This window comes from Hippoglossus hippoglossus, chromosome 13 (assembly GCF_009819705.1).
Source record: "Hippoglossus hippoglossus isolate fHipHip1 chromosome 13, fHipHip1.pri, whole genome shotgun sequence".
Classification (NCBI taxonomy): Eukaryota; Metazoa; Chordata; class Actinopteri; order Pleuronectiformes; family Pleuronectidae; genus Hippoglossus; species Hippoglossus hippoglossus.
In genome coordinates, this window is record NC_047163.1 from 4,840,582 (window position 1) to 4,855,308 (window position 14,727).

The 14,727-nt window shown below is 40.3% G+C and overlaps 3 protein-coding genes across 4 annotated transcripts; all 3 read right to left on the reverse strand.

Annotated features, from left to right (window-relative positions):
- Positions 1–13: 13 nt before the first annotated feature.
- thrsp (thyroid hormone responsive) lies at positions 14–717 on the reverse strand. The gene has a single exon (XM_034603444.1). It carries the CDS (start codon positions 636–638, stop codon positions 228–230), a length of 411 nt encoding a protein of 136 aa, XP_034459335.1. The 5' UTR covers positions 639–717; the 3' UTR covers positions 14–227.
- A 1,298-nt stretch (positions 718–2,015) lies between these two features.
- On the reverse strand, positions 2,016–6,100 carry guca1c (guanylate cyclase activator 1C). The gene is made up of 4 exons (XM_034603443.1): positions 5,619–6,100; positions 4,943–5,092; positions 4,440–4,527; positions 2,016–3,049 (listed from the first exon to the last, which is right to left on the reverse strand). The coding sequence occupies exons 1-4, from the start codon at positions 5,811–5,813 to the stop codon at positions 2,913–2,915; spliced, it is 570 nt and encodes a 189-aa protein (XP_034459334.1). The 5' UTR covers positions 5,814–6,100; the 3' UTR covers positions 2,016–2,912.
- Positions 6,101–9,306: 3,206 nt separating this feature from the next.
- On the reverse strand, positions 9,307–13,713 carry LOC117772365 (TPA-induced transmembrane protein). 2 transcript variants are annotated; one of them, XM_034603439.1, is made up of 6 exons: positions 13,229–13,713; positions 12,217–12,300; positions 11,775–11,895; positions 11,494–11,654; positions 10,166–10,236; positions 9,307–10,063 (listed from the first exon to the last, which is right to left on the reverse strand). In XM_034603439.1, the coding sequence occupies exons 1-6, from the start codon at positions 13,298–13,300 to the stop codon at positions 9,865–9,867; spliced, it is 708 nt and encodes a 235-aa protein (XP_034459330.1). In that variant the 5' UTR covers positions 13,301–13,713; the 3' UTR covers positions 9,307–9,864. The 2 variants fall into 2 exon arrangements, with proteins under 2 accessions (XP_034459330.1, XP_034459331.1); XM_034603440.1 differs by lacking the exon at positions 12,217–12,300 and having other exon boundaries at positions 13,229–13,711.
- Between the last annotated feature and the right edge of the window lie 1,014 nt (positions 13,714–14,727).

Sequence of the window (14,727 nt, forward strand, 5' to 3'; positions counted from 1 at the left end):
AAGCCGAGGACACTCATTCATGATCTTTTAATCTTTAAATCAGTTTCAATGGAGTTTTTGCAAAATTAAGAGACAGAAATTTAGAGTTTTGGCAGTGAATGCATACGTATTCCACGAGTTAGAAGCATGGGGTCACTGAATGTAAATAGTTCAGAGATGTTCAAGTGACTGCTCCATAGACGACACTTCTACAAACACCCGGTGTCCACGTATCTGACACCTGTTTTCTAATTCGTCACTCCAATGATGTCCATGTATTTCTCAGTCAGGCTCTGAGACCTCTTGGTGAGGTCGCACATCACAGAAAACAGTCCGCTCAGGTGGAAGCGGAAGAGGGCTTCGGGGTCTGCGTCCAGCTGGGTGTCGCTGAGCTCCGGGCGCTTCTCTGGCTTGTGCTCGCCCAGGTGAAACAGGCCGCTCTCCACTGCGTTTCTGATGGTCTTCAGCATCAGGTAGTTTCCGTACAGGTCCCCGCAAGACTCCTCCGCCTCCTCGCTGTCCCACACCTGGTCGGAGGGCACGTCTCTCAGCAGACTCGGCAGCAGGATGGTCTGCTCCATGTCGCTGACGGCTGAGCTGTATCTTCTCAGAGCCAAGAGAAGGCTGTTCTTGTTGAATTTGGCCTCGGCAGACTGCATGGTTCAGGTTGGATGGTGTCCCGGCTGTTCCTGTGCTGTGGTGGTCAGACAGTAGGAAGCAGTGTGCAGTGCAAAGCCATGAGGGGTGTTGGTGAATTTATACGATGAGTGCCGTTACGTAAATGCCTCATCCGATACATTCGGCGCTCCGGGTGCTATGTGGAGTCAAACTCTTATCTTTATTTGAGTTGAACAACCTTCATAACAATGTTCTCACCAGTTTGCACCAAAAGGAACCCCTGTCGAATGATTAACAACGCAGACCACTGAGTTTGAATGACCTGATTATGGAGGAGATCACATGGTTTTATGTCGATTGATTTAGGGTTAAAAATGGGCTGAGGGATATCAAAGTTTAAACCAAAATAAAAAACCTTTGTGTTGGGACAAGATCAGCAGTGTTTAGATTTACAGCATTGAACTTCAGGCAAAAAGAAAATTAAGCTTTATATGGTTCTGATAAACTATAAACTATAAACTAAGGAAAAGCTGACACTGGATAAAAATAACTGGAAATAGGCCTCGGAGCAATCTTTCTTTTTATTGTGGGCCTGATTTCTCTCTAAACCCGAATGACGTCCGACCCTAATGTTCTTTCATGTGTGTGACAAGCTCTGGTATTTCCTCACAAATGAAAAATGCTGCAGACACTCGGTCTGTTGGCAGACGTGTTCAGAAGTGGAGCCAAGCACTGACGCAAGCTCCAAACACCAGTTTGTTTCAGTTAAAAAGGTTAACATCATTATTTTTAGACAATTATAGCTGCTGCGCCTGGGACCAGTTTGTAGTTTGAAACTGATTTTTTTTTTTTGGACACTAGGTATTTACTTCCATTTTGCGTTCAAGAATAGTTTATATTTTAAGACCATAGAAATGTGGCTGCTAAATTGAACTGCAGATTTTTTAAACTGCCCCAAAGTTACAAACGTTCAACAGAATAAAGTGTCTTAAGCCATTTTGTCATCTTTTCACAATAAGTTGATAAATTGTATTAAATGAGCGATGTCACCTATAAAAGCCTCTAAAATATTAGAGTTGAACATTTGAACGTCCAACTGTTTTCAGCACATCTCACTTGTATCACTTGAGACCTTGCAGCCACTAGATGGCGCCCTTGAGCTCTTTCAATGTTATGGTGTCTTGTTAGTGAAGTAATCAGTTAAAGGTTGACCCACAAATGATAATGATTTAACATGTGATACTGGGATTTTATGCCCTTCATGAATTCCCCTTCCTTTATTGTTAGATATTTCCTCCACTAGATGTGTTCTTTAAACTAAAGTCACCCATGGAAGTAAAAATCTCCCAGTTTGTGCAACATCATATTTCATTTCCCTTCTGCTCCTGCGTCTTAATCTGTCGGAAAACACAGAAGACACAAAAACCAACTCTTTTAAAGAAACAAACAATCCACTGTATTGATTTTTAAGGCAACAATGTAACCTTAGGTGCAGCAAAATTAATATGAAACATTACATTTCATCAACATTCAGCGTCTACATATATATATTCAGGTACAATCAAGTTTTTTAAACAATCCGAAAGTGTAAATTTAATGCAAGAGCAACTCAGTGAAACAAATGAACAAACTATTTCAGTGAGTGTTTTAGATGTTAACCACATAACGTTAAAATCTTAAACACCCAAATACAGTAGTTATGTCATTGATTGGCATATAGGACGTTACCATGGTGCATTCCGTGAAGACCTTTTTATCAATATGTCTCGCTTAGTTTTACACTTTTCTTCAACAGGAAGAACAGAATTGAAATGTGAATTCAAAATGTTCAAATATAAATTTCTTCTGATGTTAAACTGTGAAAAAAAAAAGATCCCAAAGCTGCCGAAGACGTTCTGGTACTCACTGCACTCATCAAGCTCAAACACCCTCTCTAGCTCAGTGAGGTCTCAGCTTCACAAAGCAAAAGGGTTTTATCCACCTTGCTTTGCACCAGCTACTTGAAGCATGATGGGAACTTGCAAGCAGTCGGGTCGGCCTTCACTGAGCCTCTCCACACACACACGATCTGATACCACCTTAACAAATCTGGAGGGTGAGAGCACAAGCAGCAGGGAGAGGACAATTAAATCCCTTGGTCCCTCGGACAGCGAACAGAGGGATCATATCTGCGTGGGGCTGCTCCGTCTGTTCGTTTATTTCATTCTGTGCATTCTGAGATTGGCTCCTCGTCCAGCACAAACACTCTTTCCTCAAAATCCATCGTAAGAACAGTCTCCGTTCTCCAGCACGGCCCCAGCTGGTTGGTCGTCGCTTCAGTTCTCAGCTTTCTTCGACTGACCGTTGATGATGATTTCCAGGACGTTGGTGAGATCCATCATCTTGCTGAGCATGTCCATGATGTCGGGGTGCTCCCTCGCTCCGCTGATGAACTCCTCCAGGGTCAGCTCGCCTGAGGACACCAGGCAGCAGCGAAGATGAACATTATTAAATATGTTATAAATCATTAAAATGTCCATTTAAACCTAATTTCCTATTTATAGAATATTTTACTCTGAAAACCAGGAGCATTTGGACATTACTCGGTTGTCATGGTGACATTATTTGCAACCAAAGACACTGTCGGGGGACTTTATTGATGAATTAAGCGAATACTTCTGCCAAGGTCCCAAAAACCCTTTTAAATTCAATCAGTCTTCATCACATTTCACACACTCATGTAAGCAAGATTTCCCCGATGAGCGTTTTTCTACATTTTCATTGATTTCCCAGAGAATAAGTCATTGATCGTGATGAGAAAGGTCAGACATGTTTATCTGATATCTATATTCACTGCAGTGTGTGCAATGTGGTGCAGCTCAAATCAAAATGTGGATCTAGTGAATTGAAATGTGGTTTCATAAGGAAGCTGTTGGGCCTTGGTGGAAGTGATGAGTGCCATTTTAGTTCTTTGTGGTTTAGTATGAAATTAGGTCCTAGGTCCTTTTATTCCACTGAAATACACTGAGAAATAACAACAACACTATGAGCTATATTATCTGTTTTTACATGTGCAATATCATGATTCATGTGTAATATTACAAAACTATATACTATAAATATTATATATATATATATATATTACAAAATCATGTGCAATAGTCCATATTAGTTTCTCCTTTTATCATTACTACTTACTGCCACTTTAGTTTAGTGTTATTTTACTGTCTCACTTAAAATTACTTGTTAAATTTTAATTTCTATTGTTATTTCTATTGGTTTTGCATTTACTCCGTATACACTTTATTTTATATTGTGCTTCTGCGAGCTGGGTCAAGAATTTCCTTCAGGATTAATAAAGTCTTATCTTCTATGATTCTGTTTCTGATGGTTGGTATATTTCTTCAATGAATTGAAACAATCATGACAAACAATTTCCACATGCTAAAATGAGGCATCCAACACTTTCCTTTTTGCTTGATTAGAATAGCACCTAGAGGAGAGCTTCATAGATCTTTTGAAAATTATCCTCTGAGAAATCTGTGAAAATGCTGAATCTGGATCTGCCACCTGATCCGGATCCAAACCAAAATGTAATGATTTCTTCCCTGACCCACATCACTTCCTTCCACCAAGTTTCGTGTAAATCTGTTCAGCAATTTTTTCATAAAACTAACGGACAAACAAACAAATGCAGACAATAACATAACCTCCCTGGTGGAAGACTTCCTTCCTATTATACGATATTTTACTCTGAAAACCAGGAGCCTCTGGACACACACTGCGTTGCCATGGTGACACGAGTTGCAGCCAAAGACACTCGGGTGATAAATTGTACTTGTTGCATTGATAATATTTGTTACCTTCTCCATTGACGTCGATTTTCTCGTATATGAGCGTCACGATCTCCTCCGGGGGGACGTCGTAGCTCCTGGTGATGTCTTGAATTGCCTGTGAGAAGAGTTTACACAGTTAATTCTCAGTCACACGGACAAACACGGAGGCCTAAACACTTCATATGAAGCTGTGTCTGCTTCATATTACATATACAATACAACATTTAGCCTTAAAAGCTAAGTGGTTCATGATTTAAGTGAAAAGGCCTCATGTAATCTGTGGGGTCATGCCTGAGTTATATCGTTGAGTTACAGTGAGTTAGGTTATAGTCGAGGCCATATTTAGACTCCAGGTTAGATAAGAAAGCCTCTGGATTAGGTGTCATGTCTCGTTCATGGCAGGTTAACCTCATTTCTCCTTTTTCGCGGTAGAGCAGCTAATCTGCACGATACAGGGAAGCCGGCAGCTTCCTTGTATCTCCCGAGGCTGATTGATTATGAAACATTGACAGAAAAAAATCCTACTGCACCTTGAATATCGTCTCCAGCTCCTCCTTGTCAATTTTCCCGTTTCCATCTTGATCAAACAGCTTAAAGTACCACTTCAGCTTCTGGTTGATTTCTCCCTTCAGCAACAAGCTTATGGCTGCGATGTACTCGACAAAGTCAATGTAGCCGTCCTGCGGAAGAACACACGAAGGATTCAGTTAGTGAAAGCAATACATACATATAATATAATATGTATAATATGTATATCCTTGTGCATGTAACTTCATAATTATTTATTATTGCAATTCAAATTCAAATTAGTATTTGATCATTTTTGCATATGATCATTAAATGCGCAGGCTGTGGATGTAATGCAATTCAGAGGAAACTATTGCATTTCATTATGGGTAATAAGCTTTACCCTCATTTATGTAAATATAGTTGACATGGCGTGCGAAGCTTTGTGACGGATGCCAGGACTCACAGAGTTTAACCTCAGCTGATGTCACAAACCTCTGTAATCTCTGATGAATCCTTTCAAAATTCAAACAATCCTCATGTAAAATCATTTGAGATAACACCGGAATAATAATGACTTCTTCCACAAGCTGCTTGCAGGAGGATTTCACTCAGTCTGTCTCTTCAGATGACAAACAAATCACAGTTTTTGGCAGTGAATCCCCCCCGATGGGCAGAGCAGAGGAAATGTTTTCTTACCCCGTCCATGTCGAAGGTGAAGAAGACCTGGTCCACGTAGCTGCTGGCCTCCTCCGTCATCCCGTTCATCTCAAGCATCGTCTTGAGCTCGAAGAGCGTGATGAGCCCCGAGGGCGACTCCCTCATGAACTTGGTGTACCAGTGGTGCATGTCCTCCTCCAGTATATCATCCAGGTTTGAGCAGTAACCTCCCATTTTAAATCGATGTTTTTGGTCTTTACGTCCAGAATCCTGCAGAGAACCGGTGGTGAGGCTGATGCACGCAGGACAAAGATCACGCAGAGCACTGACACAGGTCTGACTGAAGCCTCATGCAACGACCGCCTTAATCCTTAAGTCTTCGGGGCGGCCCAGGTCATATATAACCTCTAATGCGATAACTGCAGAGTCTTCCTAGAAGCTTGGAACATTTCCTGCTGTTTGACTGACGCCTGAGGGTTTGATGCCAAAATCCGGGGAGTTGGGACTCAAATACACAGGAATTTCCCTGAAAGCCTGAACTCTTAAGTCTTGATGCTGAATTTAGTTCATGTCTTTTGCCTTAATGGTCCACAACTGCATGGAAATGGGGGGGAAACCAATTTTCACTATTTATTTACTTTTGAATTAATTGCTACAATTATTGGTTATTTCCGATTCTCAAGTAAATCAGATAGTACAGTAGTTGTGTGCCCGCTCACAAAGGATTACCCCCCCCCCGGGATTCTACAAAAATAACCAAGGGAATTCCTCTTGTGTCTGACTTATCCTCTTTACAAATTGGGCCTGCGATGATAAGTGTAGTCACGCACATCGTAGTAAATTATATAAACATGTACACTTTCTTTTCAAAAGCTGCTATTTTTGTGATTTTTTTTAATTTTGTGCTGTAAGGTCTTTTGTTGCCATGTATTTAAAGAACGACTTATAATTTACAGAGATGCAATAAATAAAACATGTAATTATAACACTCTCAAAGGGTTTACGTCATTGATGCTGCAGGAGAACTGCACACGCTATCGGGTTTGAGCTGGTTCGCAACACTTTAACAGAATAGTATTTATACATAAATACACAGAGAAGTGTGTACTTTGCATTGAAGTGAAGATTCTCCAATACTCTGAACTCTGCATTACACTTCTCACCTGCTCAGCACGGACAGTCAGACAAATGGTCCAGATGTGGTGCTGCTGTGGGTGTGTGGTGTGTTTGTTGGGATGGTCCGTATCATGTGGTTGTATTTGATTTTGTTCATTTGTATTTATTACCTCGACCAAGGAGGTTCCCATCTGCATTTGTTTGTCTGTTTGTCTGTTAATTAGCAGGATTACGCAGAAACTAGTGAGCGGATTACCACGAAACCTGTTGGAAGGAAGCGTCCCATTAAAGTTTGGTGCGGCTCCAGGATCACTTTGTTTACCGGTGTGAGATTTTTCAACATTTTCATTGATTTCTCAGAGAATAATTGAAGGATCTTGATGAAAAGAATCATATTTAATAATCCAACACAAGTTAATATCACCTCCTTCCCTTTAAAGTGTCCACACACAATCATCTGAGTCCTGATGACATGCAAACATTTTTATCACTTTCTCTATCAATAAAATATATTCACATCATTATCGTTATGTTTTCATGTCTTAGGTGAAACTGGACATGATATTGTGTGATAGTAGATTTTTTCTCCAAAAACAATTAGTGTAAAGATAAAAAAGACATTCTCCCTGTTTTCTGAAACATTAATAAAAGACTAATCATCCATTCAATAATGTCAGACAGGCTATTAATACATTCTAAATAGATATGTAGTTCAAACTTTGATATAGAAACTTATTATGAGGGAATTCTTGACCCAATTTCCTTTGGGAATAATTCATGGATCTTGATCAGAGGAAAAAGCCGACATATTGAGGGAACTAATATCGAGTGTGAACAATTCAGTGCAGCTTGATTGAATTAACTCAGCCTGAGTCCATGAGATCATCGAAAAATCTTCTCACAATGGCTGTTTTAACAGCACTGTTGACCCGTGGATGACCTTAGCGTGGCTCTGCATGACCGATCTCAAAGGATCATGCGTGTGACGGGAGTTTCACAGTAGTGAAGGCTGTTAAGGCCAAGCAGGCCATCAAAGCTCAGAGCGCTCGTTATAGTAAATCTGCCTTTAGACGATTAACAGTTCCTCAAAATAGGACTGAGGAGATGCAGCACCGGCCGCGCATGCAGACAGCGCAGGCCGCCAGTGTCTAGCGTGCACACCCAGGTGAGGCGATAGGGTTAGGCCAGAGCACATGAACCTTCAGCGCTGCCAACAGATTAAGAGAAATGTTTACTTTAGCTGAAGAGAGATAGACGCCTCCGTGCCAAAAAAAAAAAACCAGGACAAATACAGAAAATACAGGGAGGAGCGGCTAAAGTAAACTGAAGCAGAATCAATAAACTCAGAAAGTCAGAGCAGAAACGTGCAGGTTTTTTTCTCTCTAGTCGCCGCATGGGCCAATGTTTGCAGGTTTCAAAGAGCAGGTGGAGTGATCTGGGTTTAATGTACAGTAATAAGCTGTTGCTCCGGTGGGCCGCTGTTGAAACTTGACCTGTTGACCAGCATGTGGCCATCATCGTGCATCGAGGACATTTGAGAACAGCATGTGAAAAATAAATCTCCTCTCCTCAGATAAAAGACGGAGAAGTGGCCAAATGCAGGAGAAAAGAAAAGCTCGGCATTTTACTTCCATATACGGTATTATTAAGAATTAATATCATATTTCCTTAAAAATATGAATTAATGGTCTTGTCAGAACAGCCAGTGATGGTGGGGTTACATTTTCAAAATAATTCAAATGCGATACACCATGTTTTTTACATAAAATGTCATTTATTTCCCTATAAAATTCCCCAAAACTTGTATTCAAGCATAACTTTGTATAACTTCATACTTGTTTACACCATATCTTGGTTTGATGGTTATGATTGTCCAGTTAGCTGTATATGAAATGATTGACAAAAATATTCCAATACAACTGAATGACTGTAATAACTTGAGCTTCACATTAACTGCATTAAAAACACTTCATCTAAAAAACATTCTTTATTTCTGAAGTTAAAGACGCATTTGATTTTAATCCAACTATTAAAACTTAATCAGATTTCTTACTATTGACATAAACTGATAAAAAAATAAACATAGATGGCAATTGGTGTCTTTTTTTTGGCTCAAGCTGGAACTCAACTTGAAGATGACCTTCTGGTGGAGGAGCGTCTGTCGGTCACCAGGTAATTTGGCATAAACATTAATCACAGCAGGGATCCCATTAGAGAAACAAACATGTTGACGTGGCCACTGCCAGGAAACAGACACACTAACACAGCAGCGGCCGATAAACACGTCAACTACATATACATATATCAGCAAAGATATTCATCTGCAACACAATACGACTCATTGTGTTCAAGAGGGAGATAATCAATACAAATTATTGATAGTTCTCTGCACACCATAAAAAAATGGTTACTGCTGCATGTGGGATATGTGCGCCCCCTAGTGGTCAACCATAGAAAGAAAACATACGGGTCAAACGAAACCTTTCTGACATGTAGAAAAAGTGAGATATTGCACAAACTATGTTTTTTTGTGTATATAATAAACGGTTTTCTATGGGGCATGTATAGCTTAAAATAAGTGACTACTTTCCCCATCATAGCTGATTTTTTCCTACAGTGTTTGCTACTTTCAAGGCAAATTCTCCACATGCAGAAGAATGGCACCGACATGCAAATATTAGCACTTTAAATAATCACACGTTAAATTACAGTGATCATAATTTCAACCCTGATATTTTTACCAATACTCTTATGATGAATACACTTAAACAAGGCACAGTAACACATAGTAATACAATTTTTAAACACAAAGTCCTGATGATGTAACTGTCACTTTGCAGATGTTTATATTACCCTCTGAACGCAGCACAGTTGATTGGTCTCATTATTGATATTCTTCAAAGTCTACACAAATTGAGATCATTCATATGACCTGCACACAAACCCCACACACCCTGTGGGTTTGTGTGACTGTGGTCATGTAGCTTCCTGTTGTGAAGATGATTACGTGCAACATTTCTACACATTCGTTGGAAAACGAACACGCACTTCTGAGAAATCACACGCTGTCGAAAGCCCCAGCGCTGTCGGAGGCAAACCGTCTCACTTCAATCCCACAGAAAACAGGATCCTCTGGTTCGCCAGTGTTGTTTGTTTGAGCAGGTTTTCGTCACCACAGTCTTCCAAACATGTTTAAGGAAAGGGGATCGATGTAGGTGGGAGCAGAATCTTCTGACTCATGGTCGTATAGAAACTGTCTGAACACGTTGTAAACCATCTCCCTGCTCAGGGTGAAGTTTCTCAGCTGATCCTGCTGCTCCTCAGGCATGAGGAACGTCAGCTGGTAGTAAGCGATGATGGATCCGTTCCTGCGCGGAGGGTAAAACAGATCATTTCCCTTTAAAGTGCACACAAATGGACATGTGGCTAGATGCAGCTGTTTGTGTTAGCCGTGTAGACGTGTGTGTTACCGTAAGGAATAGATCTTGGCTTTGGAGAAGTATCGTCCCAGAGCGGGGGAGGCGGTGTAGAGGTCAGCCACCTGGGTGCGGCAGGTTGAGACATGCAGACAAACAATGAGAGAGAAAGAGTTGGCCGATACTTATCTGCTTTCAATTCTCTCACAGTCTGCTGCAGAGCGATTTCAATTTCGAATTCCCCGTAATAATATTCAGCCGACACCTATGCAACTTTCTCACTACATAACCCTAACATTAGCATTATAGATTGTTATTTTCTAAACATTTAAACAACTAAGGGCCCTCAGTACAGCACACATACCTTCACTAACAGTCCCCTGTTGAAACCACAGTTAAATTCACTATAGATCCAGATTTTTATTTGGATCTGCACCAAACTGCACAAACTCATAGATATCAGTCCCCTGAACATGGCTGATTTAAAAAAAAATCAAGATCCATGAATCATTTTCTGAGAAATCAACAAAAATGTTGACATTTTCCCATCTCAAAATGAAAAAGAAAGTGATTTTGGTTCTTCCTTGGCCCATATCTCACCCTTCCACCATGTAAAAAAAAAAAAAAAACTGCGATTGAAATCATAAAGCCACTTTCATTTTCATTTGCAAAATGAAAGTAAAGCCATTTTGCATTAACAACTTCTACATAACTGTTAAGTCTCTGCCTTACTGTGCACAATGGCTGCGGAGGTTATGTTTTCATCTGCGTTTGTTTGTCTGACGGCAGCATTACACACAAACAACTGGATGGATCAGATGAAAGGATGCGACCAATAAAAAAACAATAATATTTTGATGAGGATTCGATTCAGTGGATGGATCCAGGAATTATTTCTTTAACATTGCAAGATTGAATGTTTTCCTAACATTGTCCCAGGAGATAATTCATGGATCTTGATGAAGAACAAATCAGGCATATCTAGGGGACTGATATTTACGAGTTTATGCAATTAGGTCCGGATCCAATTAACAATGTGGATCTAGTGAATTTAAATGTGGTCTTGGCAGAGGAATGTGCTCTACTCAGTGTCCTTCTAGTTATATATTATTCATGATGTTAATATCTGTGTTCTAGCTGCGTTACAATGGATGCAATAAAAAATCCAAGGAAGAATCTTCCAATCTTATACTGTTTGTACATTTGCAAATATATAGTTAATAATACTATAATCATATATTTGACCCAAAGTCTGAGACCGTTTTCCCATTCACTAAATAATAAAGAAGAAGGTCTCAGACTTTCGGTCCCCCACTGAATATACAACCCGATTGGATTAAATACGTTATTTGAAATACAAGGAATACAGTGATTGGCCAAACCTTTTCTTGAAGCTCAGCTGTCAGAGTTTGGCTTTCATTGGAGGAGAGGATGAGAAGTTCCTCCGTGAAGACCATATTAGGAAGCTGGAAGCTCCCGTTGAAACGCAGAGGAATCTCAAACAACGACGAGTCGAACTTGTCGTCCACGTCCTCCTGAAGCGCTGCTCGGAGAGAAAACGTCAAGGCCTCAAAACGGAGGTATTTTCACTTTCACTTATTCTTTTAATACACGTAGCATAACCTCACGCTCTTTATAAAGACCAGTTGAAATAAAACGTTACCTGAGCAGACCACAATCGAAAGAATTATCACAGCGACGATGAGAACAAGAATGGTGACAATGACCATCCACGGTTTGACATTCCTTTCCACTTCTCTCTTAATCCTGCAGACGGTGCTAATCTAGAAGCAGATACACATTATTTTTGTCACAATATGGTTTGCAATCGGTGTGTGTGTGTGTGTGTGGGGGGGGGGGGGGGGGGGTTGCAAGTTAGATGTTAAGTTATTGAGACACGACTTGAGAAATGACACACAACCCTCAAGTTACAAGACGTTTCCTGTAAACCACGGTTTTAACATAAGGTCATTCATAGCTGCACAGGAGTGATGGGAATATAACAGAGTGAGTTGTCACCAGATAGCAGAGATGTTACACTTCCTTTTATTCTCAGCGGAGGAGGAAATGCTCAAGAAACAACAACTTGCAAACAGTCTTCATACCTCTCCGTTAGGGTAAGCAGTTCCCTCGTTCATTTCCTCGTCTGCTGCACGACCAGAGAGCAGCGCGTCTCCATTACCCGCAGCCTGATGAAAGAGAAAGACACTTTCATCCCTTTACTACGAAGGGGGGCAAAAGAGCTTTGATCCTAGTGGTCAGACGACTGATTTCTTAATGGCGTTGCGGTCGATGTCATCGTCTAATGATGATATGATGTTGTTGTTCGCAGTTGAAAATATACAACATTGTTAAATGAACATGTATTTAACACTAGCGTAATAATTTGAACACAAAAATTGTAAAAAAAATTAAAATGTTTATTGATTCAGTTTACTTGGGTTGATCGGCACAATACATTATATTTGTTTTACGTATATTTACATATAAATACTTGTTTTGTTTTATTGCCTCTCTGTTTGTTGCATCAGGAGTTAACTCCATCACCGGCTGTCACATGATACTGTAATACATGTCACTGTCAAAGGCTGAATACCACCACAATGACCACGATGATGATGAACGGTGCATTGACCCGTGACTACAGATTATTTTCCATCTTACATTCATTAATTAATATTGTCTATATCAATCAAATATTATATTATTACAGATCTAAAAAAAACTCCTCAGATTTCATGATCGCTGCAGATACATTTTCTGATTAATATGTCATGTGTATATGTAAACATACACATATGGCTGCCACTGTGTGTATGTAGATATATGTATATATAAACACACAAGATAGATAGATAGATAGATAGAACGATAGATAGATAGAACATAACTCTCTCATATGAATACACACACACACAAACACACACACACACACACACACACACACACACACACACACATATATTATAAAGATAAATAGATAGATAGAATATAACTCTCACATATGAATATATACACACACACACACACACATATGATATAAGGATAGATAGAATACACACACACACATATATATATATCTTTATATAGATATATATATATGAACATATAACTCACTGGTTCATGAGCAGGATCGAAGGGTCCCTCGCTGCCGTTCCTGTGGTTCAGGGGCTTCAGCGGGATGTCCATGTCTCTGTCTGTCTTCTGCGCCCAGAGGAGACGCCTGGAGTCGAAACCCGGAAGTCTTCTACGCTACAGACTTGTTTTTTTTTTTTTTAAACAGAAACCACAATGTCCACGGGACTCAAACGTCCCAGCTGCGGGTGTAAAGTGTCTTTAAATCCTCAGTAAACAGCGGGACGGCGAGGACGCGTCCTCCCCGGGGACACTGAGAGGTTTGTTTTACACTTTCTGCTGGTTTCTTCGACCTGCGCCTTCTTCTTCCAGGTGTTTCCTCCAGGTTTCTGTCCCTGACGTCAGGAGGCGTTGTCAATTTCCCAGGGAATCAACATGACTCAAGTGCGTTTCACAACCCGGACCTGCTCTCCATTCACCCGCTGACATGTTACATACCGTCACTGTCTGTGCTGTGAAGGTATTTGAATCACTCCACGTGCCCCCCCCCTCCTCAGGTAAACATCTGGAGGGTTTTATTGTTGAATATTGACTCTGGCAAAGTGGATGGTTCATAAACGGCTGCCGATGGCTGTTTACTTATATTATATTGGCACAATTATGTTTATTCGTCCGGAAATTTCACTAATTCCTTCATGATGCCTTTGACGACTCAGCACTCTTTACATCAGGGTTATTTTCTTCACATATCAAAACTCTGCCATCATTGTCGACCTTTCGTTCAGATATATATTTTTGTATTAAAGAAATCACGTTTAGTCCCGTTGACACCGCTACACTTTTACGATTAAAACAGTTAATACTGGCATACATACAAACGTGGGCTTGTAAAGCAACAGTTAAAGGTTCAGTGTGTAGAATTCAGTGACATCTAGTGGTGAAGTGTCATGTTGCAGCCGAATGACCCCTCAACTCATCCTCCCCTTCCAAACATTTGGGCTACTGTAAAAAAAAACATGGCGGCCTCCGTAGAAGGACCCGCTCCTGACGTAAATATAAAGTATTTAAATATAAAGGGCTCATTCTAGGGTAAAGAAAACAACAATTTGTACAATTTCAGTTGAAACACACTCGTGAAAACATCACTAGGATTATTTTATATTCAATGTCGGCCAATAGGTCCCTTTCACCTAAATCTTACACACTGAAACTTGAATGGTTATACAGTAAGTTGCCATTTACAGGAGACAGAGGTGCTTGTGCATTTCACCGCTATCACAGTTCTACACTTCTTCCAATTCTTAATCTAGAGGCCGACAAAGTGCAAATGATCAATACAGATCAATAAGGTATCTTAGTATCTAGATATCCACTGTATATAGGTGGTATTTATATAGAGCTTTTCTAGTCTTATCAGTCTTTACAGTACACGTCACATCAACACGTTCATGCAGCGCTACAAGATGTTTCTATCCCCACAGAATTGCCCAAGGACACTTTGGCACTAGAGGAGCCAGGGATTGAACCACCGTCCTTCTGGT

Coding starts and splice junctions, on each gene's coding strand:
- thrsp (XM_034603444.1), bottom strand. CDS start 638: ATGCAGTCTGCCGAGGCCAAATTCAACAAGAACAGCCTTCTCTTGGCT.
- guca1c (XM_034603443.1), bottom strand. CDS start 5,813: ATGGGAGGTTACTGCTCAAACCTGGATGATATACTGGAGGAGGACATG. Junction 4,528..4,942: donor AGCTGGAGACGATATTCAAG/GTGCAGTAGGAT, acceptor CTCTTCTCACAG/GCAATTCAAGACATCACCAG. Junction 3,050..4,439: donor AATCGACGTCAATGGAGAAG/GTAACAAATATT, acceptor TGGTGTCCTCAG/GCGAGCTGACCCTGGAGGAG.
- LOC117772365 (XM_034603439.1), bottom strand. CDS start 13,300: ATGGACATCCCGCTGAAGCCCCTGAACCACAGGAACGGCAGCGAGGGA. Junction 11,896..12,216: donor CTGCTTACCCTAACGGAGAG/GTATGAAGACTG, acceptor ATCTGCTTCTAG/ATTAGCACCGTCTGCAGGAT. Junction 10,064..10,165: donor GCCAAGATCTATTCCTTACG/GTAACACACACG, acceptor CCCTCCGCGCAG/GAACGGATCCATCATCGCTT.